The 27,113-nt window shown below is 50.3% G+C and overlaps 3 protein-coding genes and 1 long non-coding RNA gene across 6 annotated transcripts; 3 read left to right on the forward strand and 1 right to left on the reverse strand.

The window, feature by feature from the left end:
* Positions 1-5,298: 5,298 nt before the first annotated feature.
* On the reverse strand, positions 5,299-6,099 carry LOC112877648. Its single transcript, XR_003225530.1, has 2 exons — positions 6,022-6,099; positions 5,299-5,931 (listed from the first exon to the last, which is right to left on the reverse strand). It is a non-coding gene; the product is annotated as an uncharacterized LOC112877648 (long non-coding RNA).
* Positions 6,100-6,348: 249 nt separating this feature from the next.
* LOC112877647 (BOI-related E3 ubiquitin-protein ligase 1-like) lies at positions 6,349-8,115 on the forward strand. Its single transcript, XM_025941996.1, has 2 exons — positions 6,349-7,235; positions 7,349-8,115. Exons 1-2 carry the CDS (start codon positions 6,753-6,755, stop codon positions 7,889-7,891), a joined length of 1,026 nt encoding a protein of 341 aa, XP_025797781.1. The 5' UTR covers positions 6,349-6,752; the 3' UTR covers positions 7,892-8,115.
* Positions 8,116-12,080: 3,965 nt separating this feature from the next.
* Positions 12,081-14,842, forward strand: LOC112876002 (acidic leucine-rich nuclear phosphoprotein 32-related protein 2-like). Its single transcript, XM_025940025.1, has 2 exons — positions 12,081-12,878; positions 14,388-14,842. Exons 1-2 carry the CDS (start codon positions 12,168-12,170, stop codon positions 14,529-14,531), a joined length of 855 nt encoding a protein of 284 aa, XP_025795810.1. The 5' UTR covers positions 12,081-12,167; the 3' UTR covers positions 14,532-14,842.
* Positions 14,843-16,370: 1,528 nt separating this feature from the next.
* On the forward strand, positions 16,371-20,270 carry LOC112876001 (putative receptor-like protein kinase At4g00960). Of its 3 annotated transcripts, none has more exons than XM_025940024.1 (9): positions 16,371-16,788; positions 16,860-17,148; positions 17,287-18,089; positions 18,293-18,418; positions 18,656-18,777; positions 18,872-19,082; positions 19,192-19,405; positions 19,502-19,667; positions 19,787-20,270. In XM_025940024.1, the coding sequence occupies exons 2-9, from the start codon at positions 17,108-17,110 to the stop codon at positions 20,126-20,128; spliced, it is 2,025 nt and encodes a 674-aa protein (XP_025795809.1). In that variant the 5' UTR covers positions 16,371-16,788; positions 16,860-17,107; the 3' UTR covers positions 20,129-20,270. The 3 variants fall into 3 exon arrangements, with proteins under 3 accessions (XP_025795809.1, XP_025795807.1, XP_025795808.1); XM_025940022.1 differs by having other exon boundaries at positions 16,576-16,788; positions 19,162-19,405; XM_025940023.1 differs by having other exon boundaries at positions 16,577-16,788; positions 16,860-17,052; positions 19,162-19,405.
* The last annotated feature ends 6,843 nt before the right edge of the window (positions 20,271-27,113 follow it).

The following is a 27,113-nucleotide window of genomic DNA, read 5'->3' on the forward strand; positions in this document are numbered from 1 at the left end:
ACTCCAAACAGTCCTTAAAATAGTCTTGAAGAGTAAATCGAACTTAAATTTTAGAAGCAGGTTAAGAGAACAATTCGAAATAGAAAAATGGGCTTTCCCCTGTCCAAACTAGACTGAACTTTCGAAAAGAAAAAACTAGACCGTACTGGTCTGTGTCCATGCCAATTGAGTGAGACGCGCACACGGCGTCGCGCCACTACGCATGACACAACCGCCGCGCCTCGCAGCTAGCGCAGGGCGCGCACTCACTCCCGGAGGGTGCTGTTGCTTGGAGCCAAGGCAACCGAGCACCGGATCGCACGCACCAGCCTTGCACCGGCGGCGACTTGTTCCTGTCGAGCCCGGCGATCTCACTACGTACTGCGATCCATCCATCATTATCATTCTTGAAAAAAAGAAGAAGTCTTTTTTCTCCCCTTCTTCTGTGCAATTCGATCGGTTCTCGACGGCAACATTATCATCGGCACCACGATGTGCGTGCGCTGTCTGGAGATGAGACGGTGACCAGGAGGATCTGAATCTCATCAGGATACAAAGGCGGCCGCGTCAGTTGGCATCTCGCACAGTGGCCCGGTCCAAATCCCATGCCATGCACACCATGCCCGGGCGGGCCCGGCGACGGGGACACGCGGCGGCGCCTGTGCGTGACGGCAACGGTGTACAGGCGCACGACGACCCCAGCACAGTGCCGTGACGGGAGGAAGAGGACGGGCCCCACCACCCTCCCTCTTCTGTCGTCGCCATGGAAGGTCAGGTCAGCTCCATCGGAATCATGGCACGTCGGCCCATGGATGGATGGAGATGGATCATCCTTGGCTACCTGAGCTACTACTGAGCTAGGGCTTTGAGCACATCGAGCAAATCGTGCTCGATGCCTGCCATGTAGCTAGCCCTCTCCGGGGGGCGCACGAGGGGACCCCATCTTCTGCACATGCACTTGTGGGAGGAGGCATCTAGCTCATCGGCGACAGCGAGGGGGGAGAGAAGAAAAAGGGCGCGATGGATCGGAGGGGAAATAATTAAAGATGCATATGGTTGAGGATATGTGTAGATGGGGTGACTTAGATTCTCGCCTAACATGGTGTTGGGCTTGATAGGATGGAGTTGGGGTGCTAGTCCGTGTTCATCGCTAGCTTTAGGAGTTGGGTTAGGGTTTGCTAATCCAGGAGGTCGTCGATCACGTACAGAAAATTGCAAATTGCCCATAGATCGGGATACATACATAAACAAATAAGCATATCACGTGATGTTGGCTTTCCTTGATGCTTGGCTGGGCATTCTAGATTTCATTTGAGATAGTGGGGTTGAGAGATCTCTATACAATTAAGCCGCTTTCTTATCGTGCCAGATGTGATCTATACCGATAGGTGGGTGTTCTGTGAGGGCTGCGGTGCGCGCTCTCCTTTATGTTGTAACCTCTCTTTTTTATTTCCGCCTTTTTCCGGACACATCTCGTAGTCCCATTTAAGCTTCCTTCATCTTCCATTATTAGTGCCTCGCGATGCGGTTTTCTCGAGTAGTTAAGCCAGATGGTCGATGCGGTTAGCGTTGATGAGAGCAATAATGGAGCCATAGAATATTTTGCGCAAAACAAAAAAAAAAGTGAGTGAGAATGGTACCTATCACACTCACCTATCTATCGATGAATCTGTCGTCGCGTGCTTGTTGGACGGGCGTATGATTTTACCCGCCTTTTAAATTTTCAACCGCTCTTATCTCCTCCTTTCCATCCGCCTCTCCTTTTCATCACCACACCCAATTCCTTGCCCTATGGCAGAGGCTGAAAGCAGAAGCGATTCCATCAGCATGAGTGGACGCAATACTTGCATCTTTGCCGTGTGGTCCTGGCTGTACATGCATGTCGATGTTTGTCGCCATGGCCGTACGGCTGATCTTTGCATCTGCCTAATGTGTGAAAGTAGTGCCTTAAAGCACAAGGCTTTAACTTTTCCCAGGTTACTTCAGAGTCACAGGGCATTTGAAAAAAGCCATGTGCATATGGCTATAGCTAGTGTGGGGAGCAATGCTGGTTACTAGCTAGCCACACCATCAAGGTGGATTGATGATAGCATAGGATAAGTGGTGTGGTGTTCTCCATGATCTTGATCTCACGAGGCAGTAGCCTAGATACTCATTTTGGCACATTTGTTTATATAGAATTATAGGATAATCCTTGGCTTTATTAGTAGACCCATGCATGAATGTGCTTGGTATAAATAGGCTCAAAAGGCTAAGCATATGTAGCATGTCGACATGAGATCAAATCAGTGCCATCTTTGTAGGATGGTATTTTGGTCTGGCTTCCAAGGAGGAATAATTAAGTTCCATGTGTAGTGGTGCATAGAAGGTAGCTATATATCTGTCTAGTACTAAATGGGTCGAGTGGTGGTAGCTAGCATGAGCTGTACTGTGCGACTATTTGTAGGTATTAATGGCTAGGAACAAAAGACATTTCTAATTTCTTTCTTTTTGAAGAGGAAAAATTCCACCCATCCACCTTTTGTTTTGTCAAATAATGTTCCATCTCTTTCGTTCTCCTTATATGTACTGAACTTTGAGCTGAATAAAATGGTTCCTTCTACGTGCATTAGGTTTCAGATGTGACACATCATCTAAAAAAATAACGGCTACTAATATTAGGTGAATTTGGTTTGTGAAAATCCATTCACATACAAACAACATATCCATATATGAATCAATCCCTACTGTCAAATTGTGTTACCTTTCTAATAAGTACTTTTTGAAAATTAAATTCCCCCTTAAAAAAACCCTCAGCTTTTTCTCTAACATCAGAGGCACTTTCAACCAAATAACATTACTACAAACAACTTAGATTTCTTTTTCATGAAAACTATATTATTGATAGACAGGCCATTATTCTAAATTGAGTAACTTTTGTTCATTATGTTATATTGTATACTAGAAAATCTAATGGTTAACAGTTTATGCTGGAGACATGTCAATGCCAAGCAAGTAAACTAGACTAGGGTGCACCATTAGTATACATAAAACAATGGTAAGCATCAGCTTTATAATGGCTTTATTACTTTCTGTTTGCAGTTTTGGGCTAGCTATGCTTCTTTTCCTCCATCTATTTTTGAGGTGAGCGAGCATCAAACATTCTAGATATGGACTAGCTAGCTATCTTCACGCAAGTTGCCCTTGCACTGAAATGGAATCTGCACCTTTGCATGGGCGGCCACTCTATCAGGCCAGATCCATGCATTTCTCCCAAACCACACGTGAACCGGTGAAATTTTGAAGGAACAAAAACCTTTAGCATTGCTGTGGTGCACTTCTCTCTTTTTTGCCTTTCTCTCCCCCTCTTTGCTTTGTTGGATAAATGGAGGAATCACCCTTTACTCCTTTAGTTGACTGATGAAGTGAAGGGACCGAGAAGGTGACACGGCGACCTCGGGTGCAATGGATGATGCCTGACAGTTAACCATATCTCCCTAATCTTTTTGTGGTTGTGAGATTAAAAAGGGCGAGTTCACAAGAATCCATGCTAAACATGACAAATGTATTTGGAGACTCTGTGTCGCTCTGTTGTGAAAACGATTGAACCTAGAAGAGCCTAAAAGGTAACTGAGAAAGGGACATGATAGATGTTGATGTGGTTTGGCATGTCCATTATTCTGCCTATGCTGATTTGCTGTTTAATTCGTGTGCTATACATTGATTGATATTTGTTCTGGTCAAGAACATCTCTTTTTCTGCCAATGGAGGAAGGTCCACATATTCTGTGCACCTATTAATGACGATTTGTGAAAAGAAAATGAAGGCCAACCAATATCACACAAAAAATGTACTTGCCTCTCTCTGTTATACTTTCTTGCACATATCAAAAATTACATCATACCTGAATAATAATAATAATAGTAATAACAGAAGTTTAAGATATAGCGTATACAAGTTTTTTTTAAAAAAGAAAAATATATGGTTGCATTTGGATCAGAAGCAATCGTACCTGAATCATTAGTCTCCAAATCTTTTTCGCAAGCAGGTGTGTGCGGTGTAATCAAACTTAAAGTCAATAGGCATCTAAATAAAGATGGCCATGATGCGATCCCTTTCATTTTGATAAGTGCAGTATTAACTACTGGAGGCAGGTTTCTATGGCCAAATCAATTCATCCTATAGATTTGATGTAATGGATTTGACAGGGATCCACTATACATATGATTTGAAGTAATAAAACAAATAAACCGAATAAAATCCTACAGGTCCAAAACAAGCTTGAACAATCACAGCACAATTAAGCTGCTGCATTATTCAAACAAATCAGAAAATTAGATAGCAAACACGATTCCTTTGGAAACTGTGGCTCTTAATGTTTTTATTTGCACAAAAAGGAGGCATGGCGATGGGAAGTTCTTGAGAAATTGGCAACGCAACCGCACACGAAAGTACAGGTGCAGTGCAGCTGATGGATCGTCTCACGGCAGGATCATCACGACGTTTCACCGATTAGCTAGCAGACTGCCGCATCACAGTAATGCATTATTGACGACGAGGGTACTGATCGATGATGGATGCATCTTGACAGCATGCTGCTCGTCGCTTCCCATGGACAATCTACCGGACCGATCGATCATCACGTGCAGCTTGTGATCGAGCGAGACCCCGTTGTGTTCAGCGACTAGCAGCAGGGATGCTAGCTACGGCTAGCCAGCAGCCAGCTCCATGACAAGGATGCGATCAAGGGAAGCTGAGAGCTAACGGCACTGAATCCGATGCTTCGCCGCCGCGGGGACCGTCCGGCGGGGACGCCATCAGGATTGAAGCGAGGGCCTGCAAGTTCTGACCTAGGAGTACTATAGCTGGGTTACTGGGTAGCTACGTACAAGACGTCTATCTGTCAGCTGCCACAGTGTTTCAGGAAACATGCATGTCGCCCGTGCACGGAAATCTTTTTCGTTTTGTTTGCTAAAAAACAATCCTTTTCGTTTTGCTTCCTTCGCAGGCACGCCGAGCAGATCGAGAGTCCAATGCACTGCAGGCTGGTAAAAGTTAGAAAGAGGTAGCTCGTGGGATTGTAGAAGCTGGCATGTTCCGGCTGATACAAGCTAGATAGACTTCGCAATCGCTAGCTGTCATCCACGCATCTGTAACATCACCACTCATTACAGATAGATGTCTCACGAAAATAAATGATTTGAAACCAATGAAATGAATAGTATAGATTACCTCTCAATCAAAATATGGCTTTTCGAACGTAGGGCACTGGTTAATTAGATGCCAACTCGACCGTGTGAAATCATACATATTTTTTTTATTCGTTTGGGTCAATGATAGTAATAAAATATTACCATTTTCATGGTTACTCATCATGGTTCCAGATACTAGTATGAAACACAGGAATCGCCATCCTGCGTATGCCTGCTCATCCTTCCCAATTCCTTCGTGATGGCAAGCAAATAAATTAAGATGCGCACGCCTCTTTCTATCCATCGACGCCAAGAAAAAAAAAAGATGAACAATGCAAGCTCGTCTGAGAATGGAACGAACCACCTGGCGGCCCCACCGGTCAGGCCCCGGCCCTCACCAGCAGGAGGGAGGGTGCGGGTGTACCGTGTGCACGACACGCGGACGACGTACGCCGCACGGCCCGGCGGACATTGTTGTCCTCCGCTCCTCCTCGCTCGTCCTCGTCTCCTTGCGAGTGGGTCGCTAGCTGACGGTGAATCCCTCTGGACGCTGCGCTCCATTGCTATCCCGTGGCTGGCTCGCTCTTGTTCGTTTCCTCCTCGATCGCTCTCTAGCTCTCGAGTCGAGGCGAGCGAGCGAGAGCACGCGGCATCCATGGCTGCCGGACAGAAAGGATTCTAATTTGCGCGGTCGTGATCGTGCGTGGCCGTCCGTCCGTTTCCATTTCCCATCTGCCTGTTGCTTTGCTCGCCGCACGAAATTGAGGTTTCTGGGAAAGAACTGGAAAGGAGTGAGGAAAAAGAGATGTACATGATCAAGTTGGATGGATTTATTCCCTCAAGAATTTATAGGCAACGATCATGAAGTAACCAAACAAAAAGGAGAAAACGCTTTCCTATCTGGACGCCCCAGGGGTTGGTGCCGTAACCGAGCCCGGCTGATTTGGCGCCTTCAATAACTCCTGCATGCACGCGTGCGTCTATCCTTGCATTGCATTGCTGCCTGGATAGGAGTATATTTGTATATATAAATGTAATCCCAGCACCGGCAAGCAATTGCCTCCCTCCCAAAATCTTCTCTCTCTCTCTCTCTCTTCCAAAGGCGTCGGGATAGTTTGCCTCTTTTGATCCTCTCGCAGTACTTGCGCCGTCGTTGCTTTCTCAGTGACGGCCAACCTTGCAGTTGCAGCCCCCATAAATACGGCGCCCTCCGTTCCGAGGGCCTCCTCCGTTGCCGCCTGGCCTCTCTACCTCCTCCCGAGGCTGCTGTGACCTCACCCTCCACCCGCATCGCCGCCTAGCCCCACCACCGCATCCGTCCATCCGTCCACCTCGGGCGACGGGCCCCTCCACCGCAGGCCGCGCCTCTGCTTTGCTTCCTTCGTGGACGACGGCTGGTAGCGGACTCCGCTCCCCCTCCGGCCCGGCCTCCCTATATAAGGCGCGGGACTGCGGGGCCTGTGCGAGGTTGAGGACAGGATAAATACTCGCGCTCTGTGAGGAGGAGGAGGAGGAGGAGGAGGAGGAAGAAGAAGAAGAAGAAGGGCGTCGTCGGTCGGTCGTCTGCGCGCGCCGGCCGTGCCGATCGGTCGCTGGCCAGCCATGGCCGTCGAGGCGCACCACCTGCTCCACGCGGGAGGAGGGGCGGGAGGGCAGAGGCAGCTGCTGGCGCCCCACGCGGGATGGGCCTGGGCGGCGGGCGACGCCGCGTGCCGCGAGCCGCCGGCGAGCGCGGCGCGGCAGGGGCAGCGGAGACCCGTCACGGGCCAGCAGCAGCAGCACAGGTTCCAGCACCCGTGCGCGGCCACCCCGGTCGCGGCGGCGGGGCCGCAGCTTGTCGCGCCGCCGGGGCGGTACGCGCCCGGGCCGCAGCTGTGCGCGGCCGACGCGTCGGAGAGCGGCGTCACGTTCGGAGGTGGAGGCGGCGCGCGGCAGGAGGCGCTGGCGGCGGCGGCGGCGGCGACCAGGAAGCGGAAGCGCGCCGGCGAGGGGCAGGCGGCGCAGGCGCTCGGGATCGCCGCGGCCGACGTGGCGGCGCACTTCCAGCAGCAGCTGGTCGACGTCGACGGCCTCGTGCTCCAACACGTAAGTGCCATATGCCATGGCTGATCGATGACCGATGTGCTCGATCGCGGTTGCCGCGGCCGGCGTTTTGCGACGAAATAAACTGACGTGATTTCCGCTCCGGTTATCTGCAGACCTCCAAGATGTGGGTGGAGCTGAGGGAGCAGCGCCGGCGGCACGCCGGGCAGGTGGTGGCCGCCGTGGAGGCCGCGGCGGCGAAGCGGCTGCGCGCCAAGGGCGAGGAGATCGAGCGGATCGGCCGCCTCAACTGGGCGCTGGAGGAGCGGGTCAAGAGCCTCTACGTGGAGGCGCAGGTGTGGCGCGACCTGGCGCAGTCCAACGAGGCCGCCGCCAACGCGCTCCGCGGCGAGCTGCAGCAAGCGCTCGACGCCCAGCAGGCGCGCTGCGGCGTCGTCCTCGCCGGCGACGCCGAATCGTGCTGCTGCGGGGAGAACGACGTCGCCGGCGGCACCGGGGCCGTCAACGAGGGGGAGGAGGACGAGGCAGGGACGACGTCGGGGAGGAGGATGTGCACGATGTGCGGCGAGGGCGCGGCCGAGGTGCTGCTGCTGCCTTGCCGGCACCTGTGCGCGTGCGCGCCGTGCGCGGGCGCGGCGCGGGCGTGCCCGGCGTGCGGGTGCGCCAAGAACGGCAGCGTCTGCGTCAACTTTTCGTGATCCCTGTGAAATGAAAGCAAATAGTATTAGAGTAGGTTCTGCTCTCCTCTGTTTTTTTTGTGTGTTTTGTTGATGGGAGGATGATAGGTGCGACGGTAGTGACGTGGATATGAGAGGGGTGCATCTTTGTAGCTTTTTCTCAAGCGGTTGGATCTATATTGATCAACAAGGGAAAAAAAAGAGGGAGAGAAGAAAATCAGAAACCTTGCATCTCCTTTGCTTCAGTTTCTATCCAGATTTATTTCGTGTTAACTGAGTACAACTTTTTGAATTTGAAATATATCTGTGACCAACAACTTAAGTTGGTACCGTACAACATGGAATTTTTACCTTTACAAGCACCATGGTAAAAAAATATTAGTTAGACCTCATGTACCTTTTTAATTGTAAGCCCACCTGTACCGTCCTATTGGGCCTATCCCTCCACATGGAAGTTGATTTAGTGCCCAACACAATGGCCCATTTAACTGTTGAGATGAGCCCAACACAATAGCTTCACGGCTGAGAAGAGAGCCAAGAAAACTCCATCCTTCATTAATATTCCTTCTAGTTTTTCTGGAGCCGAACATCACTTGGAGAGCGAGGTCAGAAGAGAGAACAGCACACAATATAGAATTATAGATTCGGTGGCACCGGGTCAATCTGCTTCAAGCTCGTGATTCGGACCGACGACGTACGGCCGACGCGATGGCAAGCCAAAACAAAACTAGCCGATGATGACCCAAGCACCGCTTGTCGGTTGGCAGGGTCGTCGTCGATGAGGGAGAGAGAGCCGCCGTGCACGCCCGCGCTGTCAGAAGAGGCGACGCGCTACTGCAACACCATGCATCCATACATATGCCTGCCTGCCGACTGTCCCCGGCCCTTCTGATCCATGCCCTGATCCTGATGGCTGGTGCCCGAATCCGCTGCACTGCATGCACACTCGTCACTCGATTGATTCCGCCGCTATTGCGCTAGCTGCAGTGCACTCCGGTGATCCATCCGGCCCCCACGACAATATACGTGGCTGCACGATGCGTGGGGCCAGCCCGGCTGGCCCGCTGCGTGTGTCTGTGTCTCCATCTTTAATTTTGATCCATCCGCATGTACCTCGGCCGGTCATCCACGTCCCACCGGCCGGCGGCCACATCGATGATCAGCACATCCAGAGACGCGCGCGCGCGCCAATCATCGGCTTTTGCTCGTGTGGTGCCGTGGTGGTGCGAGCTGCTCGTCAGATGCATGTATGGGGTCTGGGGATCAAGGCCGGATCCGATCAGATCACATCTCTGGCTGAACCCATGAAAGAGGGATGGTGCGGACTGTGGTCTAGCTAGCTACGCTCCACTACCATGATAGAGGGCGTATGGAGGTGCAGGACTACTGGAAACTGATCAAACATTCAGTAAAACAGTTCTGCAAAGAGTGGAATCGTAATCTGAATAGTGTAATGAGGAAGAAAAAATTGAGATCTTATGCAGCTTACAGACCCTAGACAGAACAGCTGAAAACTCAGGTCTGACTGAGGACCAATGGAAACATAGGTATAAGCTTGAGGAGAAGCTAGAAAAAATCTATGCCTTCGAGGAGATCCAATGGCAAAAGAGGGGAGGGGAAAGATGGCTTTTGGAAGGAGATGCAAACAATGGTTACTTCCACATCAAACAATATAGGCCCATCTGCTTACTCAATGTGGATTACAAGCTGTTTACCAAGGTTCTGACCATGAGATTAACTCCTTTTGCTGACAAGCTGATCAGTGCAACACAGACTGCTTTTATCCCTGGTAGGTATATCCTAGATGGGGTCATTATCTTACATGAAGTGTTGCATGAACTTAGAGTGAAGAATAAGAGAGGGATTATCCTGAAATTGGATTTTGAGAAGGCCTATGACAAAGTGCATTGAAGTTTTATGATAGAGGTGTTAAGGAGGAAAAATTTCCCTGAGAAATGGATAAGTTGGATGAAACAAATAGTTGATGGTGGAAGAGTGGGTATAAATATCAATGGAAACCCAAGTGAATACTTTAGAACTTTTAAAGGGCTACGCCAAGGGGACCTCTATCCCCTCTTCTTTTCAATCTGGTTAGTGATACCTTAGCCACCATGCTAGAGGGGGCTAGAGATGCAGGTGAAACTAAGGGTCTTATACCAGACTTGCTTGAAGGAGGGCTCACTCATTTACAGTACGCGGATGATACAATGACTTTCTTGGATATGAGCTTGCAATCTATCACAAACACGAAGTTGATGTTGTATTGTTTTGAGAACATGACTGGCCTGAAAATTAACTACCAGAAGAGTGAAGTTTTTGTCATTGGGGCTACAATAGAAGAACAAAAGACGGTGGCAGACATGTTCAATTGTAACATTGGGTCTCTACCTCTGAAGTACTTGGGATTATGGTGAATGGCCGACACCTTTTCGCTTCTGATCTGGCTTTTGTACACCAGAAGGTAGAAAAGAAACTCCCTACTTGGCAGAGTGCCACTTTGTCTATGATGGGAAGATGGTTCTGATTGAATCCTGTCTCAGTTCCTTACCTAATTATACGATGGGTGTATACCTGCTGCCAGAAGAGGTCCATCACAAGATAGACACATTTCGTTCTAATTTCTTTTTGGCACGGACCGAACCTGAAAAGAAAATACCACATGGCAAGTTGGGATCTGCTGATGCAACCAAAACGAGCAGGAGGGATGGCTTTCACAAACACTAGAGTGATGAACAAATATCTCCTGGCTAAATGGATTTTCAAGCTTGAAAATTAGGAGGATAGTATATGCTGCAACCTTCTAAGAAGAAAATATTTGAGAGGGAAAAGCTTTTTCAGCTGCAGAAACAAAGCTGGCTCTCAGTTCTGGAGAGGCCTGTTAGAAGTTGGAGAATGTTGCTTGAAAGGCTTACGTTATGTGTCGGGGGATGGCAAGAAGGCGAGGTTTTGGTGGGATGCATGGATTAGTGACTGTCCGCTTAAAAATCAATTCCCCAAACATTTTTTAGATCTGCCGACAGCAAGATTGGTCTGTTTACGAAGTTTTGAGCTCGGGGGATCTTGACCTTATGTTTAGAAGAAACTTTGGCGAGAGGGAGATAGAGGAGTGGGAAAGTTTGACTGAAATAGTTGATGGCGTTATTCTGGTCCCGGAGAAAGACAAGAGTTGCCTGGATCTTTGAGAAGACAGGGCGTTTCTCGACCGCCTCACTATACAAAGAGTTGCTGTTTCCCGGAATGGACAATAGATGGTTGATGGTGGTTTGGGAGGCCAGCCTTCCCCTAAAAATCAAAATCTTCTCTGGCAAGTATGTAATGATAAAATATAGTCGGCAGAGCAGCTGCGCAAAAGGAATTGGCCGGGTGAGATTGCCTGTAAAATGTGTGGCCGGGAGGAGACGACTGACCACATCATCTTCAGATGCGCGCTAGCGCAGTTTGTTTGGTGTGCTTGTAGTGATACACAGAAGTGGCGTAGAACTCCTGCAAGTGTCGCTGACTGGCAGGAAAACTTTCTAGAGGGGGCACAAAGAGGGTCTCGCTGTTTTCTCTTTAATAATGTGTTAGTTTCTTCACCTGATGTAGGTATCTTTCGTGTAATCTCCTTTATGCAGAGATGGGCTATCCTGGAAAAGGGGGATGGGCGGCCTTCGGATCGAGCAGGAGGTTCAACATTTGAAGCTGCGAACTCAGTCTTGGCGATCTAGTTGATGCTATCACCGCAGTTTCTTCTGTCTTTATATAATCTAGCTGGTTCAGAAGTTGTTTCAGTTAAAAAGTTTGAACGCTTGTGTGTGCGCCTCTTGCCTGGTTTCTAGAAGGTGTTCAGAGAGTGAGCTCTTTTTACTAGGATGCTCGCCTGCTCCTAGCTTCCTGAACCTTTTACTTGTAAACTGGTAACCCCAGTAAACGATCTGCTTTCAATATAAAGCTGGGCCAATGGCCTTATATGTCTGAAAAAAACTACCATGAAGAAGACATATGAATTGAGCGAGTCCAGTTTCAAAAAATAACTGATCAAGTCTGCTGGGCCTCAAATCATCGAGTGGATCATTTCCAGGGCCTGCCACGGTCTTTCTCTCTCTTTCCAGAGACGTGGGCCGAAACCCATTCCAAGTCATCCTTGCGAGGCCCATTCACGACCACCCACGTCCCACCGCAGCATCACCAGCCCAAATTCCCCATCCATTTCCGTACGCAGTCCTTCCCCTCCGCACCATCCAGCGCCAGGGTTTAGCTAGGGTTCCCCTGTTGCCACCGCTCCGCCCGCGCCGCCGCCGCCGCCGTCACTGCAGAGATGGCCGCCGTCGGCGAGGACGATGCGGCGTGGGAGCGCGCCATTGACGCCGCCACCAAGGCCGCTTCCGCTGCCACCTCCGGGCCCAAGACCCTCACCCTTGACGGCGCCGTCAAGTCCTCCACTGGCCGGCTCCCCTCCCCGGCCCTCTTCGAGCGCTTCGCCGCGTCCCTCGAGGAGCTGTCCATCGCGGGGGCCCGCCTATCCTCGCTCGAGGGCATGCCGTGCCTCCCGGCGCTCCGCCGCCTCTCGCTCCCCGACAACCGCCTCTCGGGGTCCGCCGCGCTCGCCGCCGTCGCGGAGGCCTGCGGCGCCACGCTGCGCCACCTGGATCTGGGGAACAACCGCTTCGCCGAGGTCGAGGAGCTCGAGCCGCTGGCCAAGCTCGGGATCGAGGCGCTCGACCTGGAGCAGTGCCCCGTCAGCAAGGCCAAGGGGTACAGGGAGAAGGTCTTCGCGCTGATTCCCAGCTTGGAGTATCTGGATGGCGCCGACGCCGAAGGCAACGAGCGTTTGGAGACGGATGACGAAGACTACGTTGAGGAGGAGGACGACGAGGAGGGGGAGGAGGGAGAAGACGGGGAGGGTGAGGAAGGAGAAGACGGGGAGGGGGAGGAGGGAGAAGAGGATGATGGTGAGGAAGGGGATGAAGAAGGTGAGGAGGAAGGGGAAGGGGATGATGATGATGAAGAAGAAGGTGGTGATGAAGAGGTGAGGATTTTACTCTAAATCTTTCTTGTTCGTATAAATCTCATCAGTATTGATTAGTGTACTTGCATACGTTGCATTCAACTCTGACAAGTGACAATGCAATTTAACTCTTATAGCTGACAAGCGCCAACTTGAAAAATGGGTTGTAAATCGCATGCAAATGAAGTTGTGTGAACTTTTGATTTACAAAAGATGGTTATGGGAAGAGGATTTCACTCGATTGATCTATAGATACTATATGTGTTACATTGCTAGTTAGATGATGTATGATATTGACTATTGAGTGATACCTTTGCATGAGCGCCACTGTCAATTTAAAAGTTCGTGGTACTGCATATGATCCATTTTACTTCTGCATGACGTTCCTTTGCAATTCTGGTCCTCTATTTATTTTCTTTTATATTTAGACCTCTTTGCTTGTGCACCATTTTACACATTGAAGTTGATCAATCTATGTATTTTTTCACTCTCATTTTTCAGTATTCATTGTTGTTGAATCATTCAATATGAGACGAGTAATAGTTGGTTTTTTATTGGACAATATGAAAACCCTGGTATCAAAGATAGTTTTATATCATATTTGTTGTTCTTTTGGTGCATGGAAGCAAATCTATGTGCAAAGGTTATAAAAAGTTGGTTGAAATCCTTGCGTCTTGTGAAGGAGCACTTTTCTAACTGAAATATTATTCTGCCGGTTACTAACTATGTTATGGCTAGAATGTATAACTTGAGGTGTTTTTTGGTAGTATACATTTATGTGTAACTCTGTGCTGTTTGATCTTCTACATAGACGATTTGCCACTTCCTGCTATTATCATGCTGATATTTCCATGTCTTGGTATTTCTTGCTGTTGACTATCATCAAGGTTTGACATGTCTCTTTTCATGCCTTGTCGCCTAGTTATTTGTTCTTGTGAATGCTACAATAACCCATAATTTGAGTTTACTTGCAGAGACCTTGACGTTTCTCCTTTTATGCCTTGTCGCCTAGTTATTTGTTCATGTGAATGCTCCGATACCCCATAATTTGAGTTTACTTCTGAGACCTTGACACTTCTCTTTTTATGCCTTGTGTTGCCTAGTTATTTGTTCTTGTGAATGCTCAGATACCCCATAATTTGAATTTACTTGCAGAGACCTCACAATTCTTGGGCTGTGCGATTTCTACCGGTACCTTGATTTTGTTTAACGTCTGGGTAGCTGCCCATAACACCATGCTTGTTTGCTGTTCCCCTAAAGATGGTTGTGTTGAACTATTGATGGTGCTAGGTTTGCCCAGTGTAAGCTTGGCCATGTTGCACCGTTTGAATTTGTAACTGCCATTGAACTCATGGTTTTATACATACATGCCTCAAACCATTCTATGTTGTTCAACTTGGACTTCCCTGCATTTGTCTAGTTTACAGATTGAAACTTGATGTTGTGGTTAAAGAATTTGGTAAACTTAGTAGTCAATGTCGCCTACTGTTAGATGTTTGTGCCACTTAATTAAATTTGGACCATTTTCAGGCTGAAGACGAAGAGGATGAAGCTGATGATGACGAACTTGATGCTGACGCAGATGACAAGGAGAACATTGAAAGCAAAGTAGGATCTTCCCTGCCAAACAAGAGGAAAAGGGATAATGATGATGACACCAATGGAGACAATTAAAACGGTGAGGGAAATAGTTTTTGCTGAACTTTGGAAGCTTTTGTGCACTGATTGTTCTTTGCATGCTTTCCGGGACTTCGTTTTCAGACTTGTAATAGACTAGATTATAGTGTTTGCTAGGTGATTCCATCTCTTGAGTATCTTCTGTAAGTTGTCTGACTCTGAAACCATGAGTAGTTTTGGACATCCCCAGCATACTCGTTTTCTTTCATGTTGACTTCCTGATGCTACCATTTGAGATCCCAGTTTGTATGATACTGGTTTATATTGTGGTTCTGGTTCTAGAGGGTGCTGGACACTTTGGGCTTTCACGCTTGTTTGTAAATGCATCCGTTCTGCATTCTTCTACTGCCTCGCTAACCCGTTCGAATCTGAACTGGCAAGGTTTTGCATTCTTGGTTTCCACCCATATTCAATCCATTGGTGTTGCTAATTTAGTGCTTGATCTAATGGTTTCTTCCTCCAGCTTAGCTGGTTTCTTGATGTGTAACATTCCCTGGGATTTGTGTTCATTACTGTTAGGCTAAATTTCATAACGTGATTTGATACCCCATTGATTGTGTATACTTGGGGGTAGTAATGGATTATGGCCCTAGTGGTCTCTTCACAATCCAACTTGGTCCTTGTATATTTTTAGCTCAAAATTGGACCCTGGCTCTTAGATTATTTAGGCTAAATTTTAAGATCCTTTACCATCCCCACACCCACCCTAGGTATACTAGTAGTTACAGTTGCAGCTGCCATATGCCCGTATCAGAAAGTAAAATCAGTATGTATATATATATAGTGGCAGTGGTATTGATTGTAATCGTACATCATGGAATTTCTTCTTTTTCTGAAAGGTCCAACATGGACTTTCACAACATTTGTAGTAGAAGTTCAATGATGATAGGACACACAATAGGCTGGCGAAGGTGACATGGACGTGGACTTGTTCCTTATGTTCCTTAGCAAAAGCATGATGAAACAGCACAGCTACACGTCTCCGGCATGCCAAGTCCATAGAGTCCGCAACAAGATTCCTTGCGGCACTGAAACCACAAGGGTTCAGAGCTGGTTCCTTTTCTTGCTTGTTTGTCCATTTGTATTTGACAAACGAAGCTGGGTTTCATTTTAAAAATTTATCAGGATGTTGGTCTGAGATATCTTGTAGTGATCATGGGACGAGATCATTCTTCATGAGTTGCCTGATCTATCACCAATTCATTCCTAAAACCAAACGTTCCCACATGATTTGTGCATGATGAGTCGGTCCCTTTACATATATTGGTTTTTTTATGAGACCTTTTCTACTGAATACCTGCATGATTTCTATTTTTGCACCTTGCATGTGGTTTCAACTATGGTAGGTTCTATCTATGATTTTGATTCAAAAAGGGCGAAGCAGCATAAAAACAGATTAATGTGCGCTTGTAAGGTTCTGGGTGTCAGGGTGTGGTTTTCCTTACAAACCAGATTGACTCTTTCTTTACAGTGAAAAATGCAGAAACTCTCTCCTTCAGGATGTGGAAAGATGAGACGGAAAAAAAAAAAAGACGAAGTAGCTGTCAGAAGTCCTCGTAAAAGTAGCTTCATAAGAGTTTAGCTTCAAATAACCTCTGATGAAGGAGATCGTCTTCAGACCCAATAGACCGACGACGCCTTACCATATCTTCCAAAGCCCATTCAGACAAAAGACGGACACTACCCTCCACGCTCAACATGGCTTTGGTCGTCCTACTGCTGCTCTTCTCCGTCCGTTGAGCCGCAGCCACGCCTTCAGCCTCTGCAGCAACGTCGCCGCGGCAGACCGCGAGGCCCCAGGTCTGGTCCGGGGAGCGGCCGAGAGCGCCGGCGGCGAAGCTTACGAGTCACGACGGAGCTAGACGGTTGGCTGAGAGGGACCCGCCGGAAGGGCGACGACGTCGGAGTGGTTGGTGGTATTGAAGCCGTTATTATTGCAGAGGTTGTCCATGAAGCGGACGGTCACGCGTCGGCAGCTAACGGTGGGCCTCAAGATACAAGTGGGTTTAGGCTGACCCGTTACAACGCTTCAAGCCAAAACACCATAAATTCAGAGCTACATTTGAAACACCAGGGATCCAGAATTGTGTCTGATGTGGCTGTCATGCTTAGCCTTCCAGAACTACATTAGGCAGTGGGTTATTGGGTTGACCTAAAAAATCTTCCCATTGCTTCCATATATCTTTACACGGTTTGGGATCCAAATATGTATTTTACACAACGCTACAAGTTTAAAAGTTTAAGAAAACCTAAGGTACGTTTTACTCTTCTTCCTTCATCTCTTCATGCATGACCGTTCTTCTTTCTCCTCCCTCGGTTCTCCAGCTCAAAATCCGACGGCACCCCGCCACCGCCCCACGGCCCGCCTACCACCGCTGCTGACGGCGCTGCCAACGGTGCCACGTACGGCCACCCACCGCGCTCCCGTCAGCCTCTCCCGCCGACCTCACCGGCGTCCGAGCTGCCCACCAACGCCCGCTGCCTGAAGATGCATGATCTCCTTCATATGGTACACAAGGCATGCATATGATTCGTGTGAGCATATTTAAGGATTAGGTTTAAGAACACGGCTGATGTGGCACAATTGCTTTTGTAATCCAACAAAACGTGACAGGTGAGTTAAAAACTTTACAAATTCAAATTAAAATCATATTGTAAGTTTGCAACTACCGACTAGTAGCTAGATAGTAGTATCTTGAGGTAAGCAATTACTCCGGTAAAGTGACCGTGCAAGCTCCACTGCTGCAATCAGCGACCACACCATGGACGCCATGGTATCCTTCATCCTCATGAACCTGCTGTGCAACAGCGACAACTCCTACGCCCTCAACTCCACCTACCACTCCAACGTCGTCGCGCTCCTCGGTTCCCTGTCCGCGGACGCGTCCAACTCCACGGTCGGCTTCGCCACCGGCGCGGCCGGCCGCGGCCCGGACCAGGTGTGGGGCCTCGCGCTCTGCCGCGGCGACGTCAACGGCACCAGCTGCGCGTCCTGCCTCGCCCTCGCCCCGGGCGTCGCGTTCGGCAACTGCAGCGGCGTCAGGGACGTCTCCGTCTACTACGACCGCTGCCTCCTCCGGTTCTCGGACGAGGACTTCCTGGCCAGCCCGGACGACCCCGCCGCGCCGGTGCAGTACGGCCTCAACCTGGAGGTCAACATCACCGGCGACCCCGGCCGGTTCGTCGGGCTCGCGGCCGACCTCGTCGGCGCGCTGTCCGGCTGGGCGGCGCACAACTCCACGTCCAGGTACGCCGCCGGGGTGATGACCTCCGCCCAGGGGTTCACGACGACGGACTTCGCCGTGGTGCGCAACATCTACGGGCTGGTGCAGTGCACGCCGGACCACGCACCGGAGTCGTGCCTGGGGTGCCTCGGCAGGCTCAGGGACGAGATGCCGGCCGTGTTCAACGGCACCTCCGGCGCGCAGTTCAACCTGGTCTGGTGCAACCTTAGGTACGAGGTGTTCCCCTTCTACGACAGCAACCCGGTGGTGAAGCTCGTCGCGCCGCCGCCGCCGCCGCCGGCTCCGGCGGGTGCGTCTGGCCGGAACGACGGTACGCTACCAGATTTCCTGAGCAATTTCTGTGGCAACATGCCAACGAGGCCGATGGGTTTGCACGACCGAGTCACACTGTGATCCACAACTGCCTTGGAAGTATCTCTGAACAATTTTCGACGACTTGGAGAAGTCAATTTGCCGTCAACTATGGCAAGTCTATGCTTACACCACTTGCACCGTGTCCATTTGTAACTGCAGCGAACAGGACAAGGGGAGCGGGAAATGCATCGTCAGCAGCTGCCGTCGTCCTCGGTGTCGTCCTAGCTGGCGTCCTTGTGTCCACGTTTATCGTCTTCCTCCGGAGGAAAGCTCAAGTAAAGCAATGTGAGTTGTATCGATGCGCTGCGCTCTTCTGTTCTGAAAGGAAGCATGTTCTGCACACTCTTTGATCTCAAGTGCAACAGTCAGGCTCTGTAGCAGTCAGAATTCCAGCTTCTGCATTTACATTTTAGCAACATACTAGATTATACATAGAACATTGGAAAGAGAGTTAAAGCAAACGTGATTTGAAAAAATAGTAGCTTAATTCAGTGATAATGAAAAGAAAACATGTATCTGCAGATGCCGAAGAAGACGAAGATTCCGGGTCACTTCTCTTTGACCTGACAACGTTGAGAAGGGCAACGGCAAATTTCGCCGAAGAGAATAAGCTTGGGCATGGAGGTTTTGGTGCAGTGTACAAAGTACGCCGAAGAGAACTCTGTAACTTCATTTCCAAGCAACATACTCAATCCTGCCCAACATAAACTGTACTGATACCTGAACTTTGCTTTTCAGGGGTTCTTGCCCGACGGGCGGCAGATCGCCGTGAAGAGACTGGACAAAGCCTCGTCGCAAGGCCTGAAGCAGCTGAAGAACGAGCTGCTGCTGGTCGCCAAGCTTCGGCACAACAACCTCGCGAAGCTTTACGGCGTCTGCTTGAAGGAACAAGAGAAGCTGCTTGTCTACGAGTACCTGCCCAATCGAAGCCTGGACACCTTCCTCTTCGGTACAAAATGATACACAGCTAACATGGATAATTTGTCAACACTTATTACTCATGGCAATTAGCATGCTTGTTCCTGCAGCACCTGAGACTGAGAAGCGTCTGTTGTTAGGATGGGAGGCAAGGTACCGCATAATCTACGGAACAGCACGAGGCCTGCTGTACCTTCACGAGGACTCGCAGGTCAAGGTCGTGCACCGTGATCTCAAGGCCAGCAACATCCTGCTGGACGCCGACATGAACCCAAAGATCTCCGATTTCGGGCTGGCAAGGCTCTTCAGCGGCGACAAGACGACTACGGTCACGAGCCAAGTCGTCGGGACACTGTAAGTAACACTCCATCATCACGAGCATGCATGCATGAACTTCCTAGATCAACCGTCCCTCCCAGCAGCATTCCACGGCATTGTTTTGCCTTGCAGAGGGTACATGGCACCGGAGTACGCAGTCATGGGGCACCTTTCGGTCAAGCTAGATGTGTACAGCTTTGGAGTCCTGGTCCTGGAGATCATCACCGGGAGGAGAAACACCGATGCCTGCTTTGAATCAGAGGTAGACGACGGAGGATCAAGCACGATGCTGAGCCACGTGAGTCTTCCTAATCTCTTCCTCTGACCCTCTCACGAAATACAACAAGATCATTCATGGGAACAACAATATGGGTTACCGAATAAACTCGATCCTGTGATGTCGTTACATGCCTGCAGGTATGGGATCGCTGGTCGAAGGGAACGGCGCTGGAGACCATGGATCCGTCGCTGGACTCCCAAGCACCGGAGAGCGAGGTGCTCAAGTGCATCCACCTCGGGCTCCTCTGCGTGCAGGAGAACCCGGCGGACCGGCCGGCCATGCTGGACGTCCTCGTCATGCTCCACGGCCAAACCTCGAGTTTTGCCGCGCCGTCGAAGCCGGCGTTCGCCTTTGGGCACGGCGAGACGTTGAGCTCCGGCGAAAGGCCTAATGTGTCTGGAGGTCCAGGCAACCAAAGAGCACCTGCTGCTGATTTCTCTGTGAACGAAATGTCTGTATCAGAGTTCCAGCCTAGATAGACAGGTAAAAAAGACGGACAAGACCCTGGGGGGAATTGTTCTTGTCGATGTTTGGAAGCTTTCATGCAATGGTCTTGTTACTTTCCATTTTACAAACCTCAGCATTCATTCATTAAGAAAAACGAATGTTCTTTTTTTCGAATCGAGGCGCACCCCATTTCCATTAAAAGAACGGAAATACCAACGTTCTTACAGACAGAGAAAGATCACAGGAGAAGAAAAGAAAAAAAAGGGGGGGTGCAGGATGATTTGGAGAGAAGGAAACACGGAAACCTGCTAAGGCCTGAACAACGGCAACTGGAAGGAAACACGGCATTCTACGCCGGCGGCCGGAGGTACGCGGGCGACATCCATGTTCGCTGAAGAGTGAAGAGCGCGGCGGCTGGCGGCGGACAACAACCGCAGAGCCCGCAGCTACTAGGCGGCTAGCCGGCTACATCATGTTGGCGAGGTGGCGGGCGGCTCCGGCCGGGGCGCATGCCCATTGCCCACGCAGGCGCCGGCGACGCGGCCGACGTCGAAGCGGGCGCACGACAGCGCCATGTGGCAGAGGCAGAGGACGCCGTCGGCGCCCATCCGCCCGGACCCCACCACGGCCCTCCGCCGCCGCAGAAGAGATCCATCTGGTCGGCGAGAGGCCTCCGGCGTTAAAAACAGCCCGTGGTTTCCCGGGCGCGCCGGCGGCGGCGGCGGGCGCGACCTCGCCATTGCAGGCGGCCGTTCTGCGGAGCCTCCGCCGCCGGTGTCCTTCCGCCTCCCCGCGTGCAGGTCCCAGCAAAATTTACAGATGACCCCTTAAATTATCATAAACTCCCTAAAATAGATCGCAGCCATTAATCACGATCTAATATTTTACAGTAAAGCCCCCAAACTGGAAAGCTTTTATCAATCGCGATCCGAATTTTTACAATGGACCCCCAAATCGATCCAGCATTTTACAATAAAACCCCCAAATGTTTGCAGATTAGACCTCTCATTTCCCATCCGCCGCTGGCCACCGGCGCCACCACAAGCGGCCGGAGTTTTGGTGGTGGCGGTAGCGCAAGGCGTCCTAGTCCGCCCTCCGCGACGATGCGATGAGGCCTAGGCCGCCTGTGCGCTGCGGTTCCTCGCCGCCGGCCGGGAATCTCGTAGGGAGCTTAAGAACTGCTACGCGGGATCAGCAGCGTGGACAGCCACGTTGACTCATGGAGTATTTAACTATTTGCTATTTTGCGGATGATATTTATTTGACAACTATTTTTATTTTAGCTTCTATATATTTACCATTCCTCTTCACGCGAAGCTAATTATTAACCAAAATCGCCGACGTGGCATGCCAGATTAGCCAGCCAGCGTGGAGAGGGAGCACGTGAAAAGACCATCATACCTTTTTTATGTATCTGTGTATAGAATGAATGGAAGGAGGTCAACTTGCTTGCTGTTTTTCTTGGAACAAAGAAAAGAGAAGCGGAGAAGTCATGGTGCGAAGAGAGAGCCGGAGGTAGAAAAACGGTGGATGGAAAAAGGCACGAGCACCGAGGTCTTTTTGCGTGCCCTCTCCACGCTGGCTGGCTGATCTGGTGTGCCACGTTGGTGGTTTTAGTAAATAATTAGCTTCATACGAAGAAAAGTGATAAATATGTACAAGTTAAAATAAAAATAACTTTAAAAAATATCATCCGTAAGAATAGTAAATAGCTAAATACCCCACGGGTCAACGTGGTTGTCCACCCTATTGATCCCGCGTAGCAGTTCTTAAGCTCCCTACAAGATTCCCGGCCGGCGTGGCTTGAGGCTTGAGCGCCCAAGCCCCAGCTTTTGCCGCGGCGCATCGTGGAGCTGCCGAGCCCTAATCGGAGGTGAGATTGGCGGTGGCAGGCGCGCAGGCCGGCGGTGAAGCATCTGCGCGAGCTGGGGACGGTGGGAGGAGCTAGTGGCGGAGCAGGTCGCAAGCGGAGCTTTCGCGCAAGCCGGTGGCGAGCTGGAGGTGGAGCATAGCGCTGACGGCCGTGTGCGGTAAGGCTGCGGCGCCGCGGAGCTCAGGCGGTGCGCTCGCGAGCAGGTGGCGGAGGGTGCGCGCAAGCCGGCTGGGAGAGGGGGCCTAGAGGCGGAGTGGGTGAGCGGCCGGCGTTGGAGCATGCTGACGGTCCGCCGCCGTGTTGCGATTGAGATAAGGAGAGGGAAAGAGAAGCCGCCGTGCTGCGATTGAGATAAGAAGAGAGAAAGACAATGCGGGGAAGAAAGGAGAGAGATGGGTAACCGGTAACCTAGGCCCCGAATGTTTTGGAGAGCGGGCTAAAAGTTGGACTGATGGAGAAATAATCGTTTGGGACTGACGTGTACAGATGTAAGTTATATTTATTTTGGATCATTGGATCGATAAATAAATTTGATAAAATAAACTAGAATGGCATTATGCATAATTAATTTAGGAGAAGAAATAAACTAAGATGGCATGCCATCATAATTATTTACTTCACCTATAAAACACCATTGAGTACCCACTTGCATCTCTATGGAATGAGTTATAGGTGGTAACTAACTGCAATTCTTGGAGAAGGCCTAAGAGAAAGATAGTTGCGGATGGGACCTACATCCTTTAAAGGAGCAAAATGGTCTTTTCGCACGTCATTTGACAGTGGATGGATGAAAAATGGACGGAGCGTCAAATTGGCGATGAAAGTTGAAATCGTGGCTATACAAGGAATTAAAATTTTTAGAGGATCAAGAAAGAAACCAGCGATTCTAGTGGTATTAAATAGAGAAATTTCTCATAGAGTTACCAGCGGCAGCATTTGCGACCTCTGCAAACTTTCCAAAAACTTAGCTTTGTATGCAGGTTCAGCAAACCTGGAGAATAACCTAATTTGGTGCTTTGCAGGCCGGCTGCTAATACTGCAATGGGATCAGCCCATATTTTCATTGTCTATCATAGAATTTCAAATTTGAAATGGCAGCAGCTGCGCGAGAAGTGCATGGAAGTGGCATTTCAGACACATGGCTGGGTTCATAGCAAAGGTTTCTGCCATGCCGCCAAAGGCAGCTCCTGCCTTCTGTTCTGCAGAGTGATATAACCTCTTACCACCCAGCCCAAATAGGCAAATATCGCCAGAGGATCAGCCAGCAGTCCTAGTGAGTCATCATGGCATCGCGCCGCTCGCCACGACACTGTAGCGTGGCGAGTGGTGGCCGGAAACCAAGCAGGCCCAGGCCCATATATGTTCAAAAGCAAATCCAGCTTTAAAAAAAAAACCCAAATCCAGAGCTGTTCAAAAGAGTCATCATGACATGTCTCACAATTTCATCCATTGCTTTTGCGAATTCTCATCAAGCCATCATCTAAATGTCAAAGTCCAATTCTAATTAGCATTTTAGCCTCTGCACACTTGTTCGTCAATGATGTGAAACAAATTAAACGTTGAAAGTTCTCTTGGAAAAAGATACTGATGCACAGTTGCACATGGAAGGGCGAGAGAAGGGCTACCACCGCGGGTGAGAGAAGGGCGAGCCATTGAATCTTCATCTAACGGTAGAAAAAATATTTGGTGGCCTACATTTTAATTTGTTTGGGCTATTGTTACCGGTTGCATTGGATATTTGGATGGACGACCTCTCTAACACGATACTCGCCACGGTAAGGATGGCGTGCGTCCTGGGTTCTGGGTTCTGGTCGTGGTCGTGGTTGCCTCTTCCGGCGCGTAGCAGTGCCGCCGGTCCGTTGCCTCTGCTAGGTAGTCTGCTCTGCTGCACAGATGCGCAGTGGCGCATCAGCGCATCGCCACTGCTCGCGAACGTGCTCGAATCCGACCATTAAAGTCCGTCACATCAGCATTTAGACACTAATTAGGAGTATTAAATATAGACTAATTACAAAAACCAATTGTATAAATATAGACTAATTCACGAGATGAGTCTATTAAACCTACTTGGTCCATAATTTAGCAATATTGTGCTACAATAAACATATGCTTATGTTTAGTCGCCTAATTAGCATCAAGCATCCGATATGATCCGGATTAAAAATTAGTTGTGATCCAAACAGTCCCTGGCCTAGAGCACCAGAGATGAGCACAGGCAACACAACTACTAGCCTTTTGTTTCATTGGTGCTCAAATATTTGGTGCGATTTGGTTGACGAACAGATCCGCTAGGCATGAGCTGAAACAAAGAACCACTCGATATGCACCCAAATATATACTGAAGAGTACATCCACGGTGCAGCGGCACGCACAACCAAAGCTACCACATAGCACAGATCACACACGTACGCAAGAACAAGGGAACGAAACGCAAACGATGGAGCTAGCAGCACACTAGGCGGCGGATCAACTACAGGAACTAGGAACACGACGTGCTTTGCCGGCGCCCGCACGGGCGGCGGGTTCCGTCAGGAATGCGGTGGCCGGCCGGCGGCTGACAACCACCTAGCCTGACAGCCAGCCACACGCCCACGCGCCGCTACACCCGGCCGTCGGCACCACGAGGCCTCGGGCACATGTCGGCGAGGTGGCGGGCGGCTCCGGGGTGGGAACCCACGCAGGTGGCGTAGAGGCTGGAGATTCGGTCGACGCTGAAGCTGCTGCTCAGCAGCGGCACGTGGCAGAAGCAGGGCACGCCGTTGGCGCCCATGCGGGCGGAGCCTGCCACGGCCTCGCAGCACGGCGGGCTGGGCGACGACGACCGCCCGCCGCCGCAGAAGAGCTCCATCTGGTCGGCGAGGATTGCCGTCGCGCAGCCCGACGTGTCCACGGGCGACCCAACGGCGGGCGCGCCTCCGCCGTGGCAGGCGGAGGGCGCGTGCGACGGGTGGCCACCGGCCGCGCAGGCGGCGTAGAGCCTGAGGAGGTCTGTGGCGTTGAGCGCGTCGTTGACGAGTGGCTCCTCGGCCGCGAGGCGGCAGAGGCAGCTCGCGCCGCCGCCGACGCGGGCCGAGTGCGCCAGCGCCTGGCAGCACCACTCGGTGGGCAGGCCGCGCACGCAGAAGAGCGCGACGGTCGGGGCGAGGACCGCGGGCTGGCACCCGCGCACCGCGGCGGCGTCTCCCGGGGCCGCGGTGAGGAGGAGGACGGCGAGGAGGAGGCCGGGCAGGAGGAGGGCCTCGCGGGAGCGCGCCATGGCTGGCCAAGGGACTGAAAGCCTCGGTGGAAACTGGGAAGCGCCCTCGCTCGTCTCGATCGGCTGCGTTAAATAGACAAGAGGCCGGCGGGGAGTGGGCGCAGAGGAGTGAAGACTGAAGAGGCGCTCGCTCCACTGAGGCGGCAATGGAATGCTCGTCATGGGCTCATGGCTCACGGCAGCAAGCCAGCAGCAGAGCTTCAGGCCCCGGGCTCTTGCCTCTTGGCCAAAGCCTTGGCTTTGCTCTCATGCAGTGATGAAAGGAGTAATGCGCCCAGCCCACCCACCACTTGCGACCTCTGAAAACTTTCCAAAAACTGCCTTCAAAAGCTGAAACTAGCTCCATAGCCCAAACAGTTGGACAACCAGCAGAAACAAATTATAGCTACGGATATGCTTTTGATCGAAATACAAATGATCTGCATTTTCTTTTTTCTTCTCATCCAGCATTTTGAATGTAAGTACAATGATAGCTCAAAATTGTGAAAACCAACTTGGAGATCTCAAGGGATTCGCTGATCAAAACGTAGATGCTGGTGGACCGTGGTGAGGGTTGCTTGGATGCAAGATGAATACCAAGATCAGCTGCAGTACACAGGTGCTCTGATCCTCTTGCATTCTGCAGCGCTGTTCTGAGCTAGTTCTGCCATGGCATGTGGCATTTGACCCAGTGTGCACTCTTGAGTCTCTGAGCATGTCCTACTACTTGCTATCCAGGTTCAACAAGCCCGGCAGGACCCTAATTTTGTGCTTCCTGCTGCAGTGCTGCTGGCTGCTAATGGTGACAGTGACGAAGTGCACCCACTAGAATAGAAGGAGGTCTCGGCCGAGAGCCCTTGTCATGGACTCATCGTCACATGGCTAGCTTGCAGCGAAGCTTCATGATGCTCTGGCGCCCTAGCCCAAACTGGCGATGCGGTCTGAGGCAGCTCTTGCCTTTCCGCAGAGTCAGAGAATAAACTCACCATCGGATCGGCTAGGTTCGAAAGTAGAGGTTATGGTCATATTTCATAAGCAAATTAAGTGGCTTATGATCCCTGTAGTTACTCCTTTTCTAAAAAAAACGACAGCAGAATCTCAATGGTTCAGACTGCGCTTTTGATTCCTTCAAGTCATTTTTTTTACTCTTTTCTCTTTTTTTATGAGCTTGTGAGCTGCAAATTCTTTAAAAATTTGGTTGTATGCCGTCGCAGAGGTCGTAAACTTTTCCTTTTCTAAAAAAAGAACCGCGATGGTTTTCTGTTTTCTTTTTTTTTCTCTTAATGCAACCGCTTAATAGTGATAATTTTATGACCGGAGTACACATCTCCTACGATTCAGTTGTCTCTGCCTTTAAGGTTTGCAACGTTCAATCTTACTTTCTTTAAGAATCTCGACAAACAAGGTCTTCCGGAGCAAGAAGAACCCAGCAGGGATGGCGCAGCAGTTCGGGGGGATCGTGTGGGAGAACGACGTGCATAAAGTGAGGAGCCCCGTTGTGTTCATCTGGGACTGAGAATTTGAGGCAGCCCTGAGCCGGCAGTTCGGGGAGATCGTGTGGGAGAAGAGCTACACGGTTGTGCAACAAGTGTTGTGTTGGTCGAAAACAGAGTGAATGCCATAGTAGAAATTTGTTCATGTTGATCGTAGAAAAGGCCATGTTTTCACCTTTCAGGATACTGAAATGCAGAGTTCAGCACGTGGTAAAAAAAGGTTTTCCCTTGTGTAGTTGTGTTGCCTCATGGTACTGCAGCGTTTCCCGAACCAGAAGCGTTTCAATTGCGGCATTTAAGATATCAATCAGATGTTCTGATCACGCCATCACCCATCAGACTAAGCAGCAGTGCTCGAATACAGGCATACAGCCTCACACCATCTGCTCCTCTGCAGGCGGTCGGACTGCAGAAAC

Source organism: Panicum hallii, chromosome 9, assembly GCF_002211085.1.
Source record: "Panicum hallii strain FIL2 chromosome 9, PHallii_v3.1, whole genome shotgun sequence".
Taxonomy (NCBI): domain Eukaryota; kingdom Viridiplantae; phylum Streptophyta; class Magnoliopsida; order Poales; family Poaceae; genus Panicum; species Panicum hallii.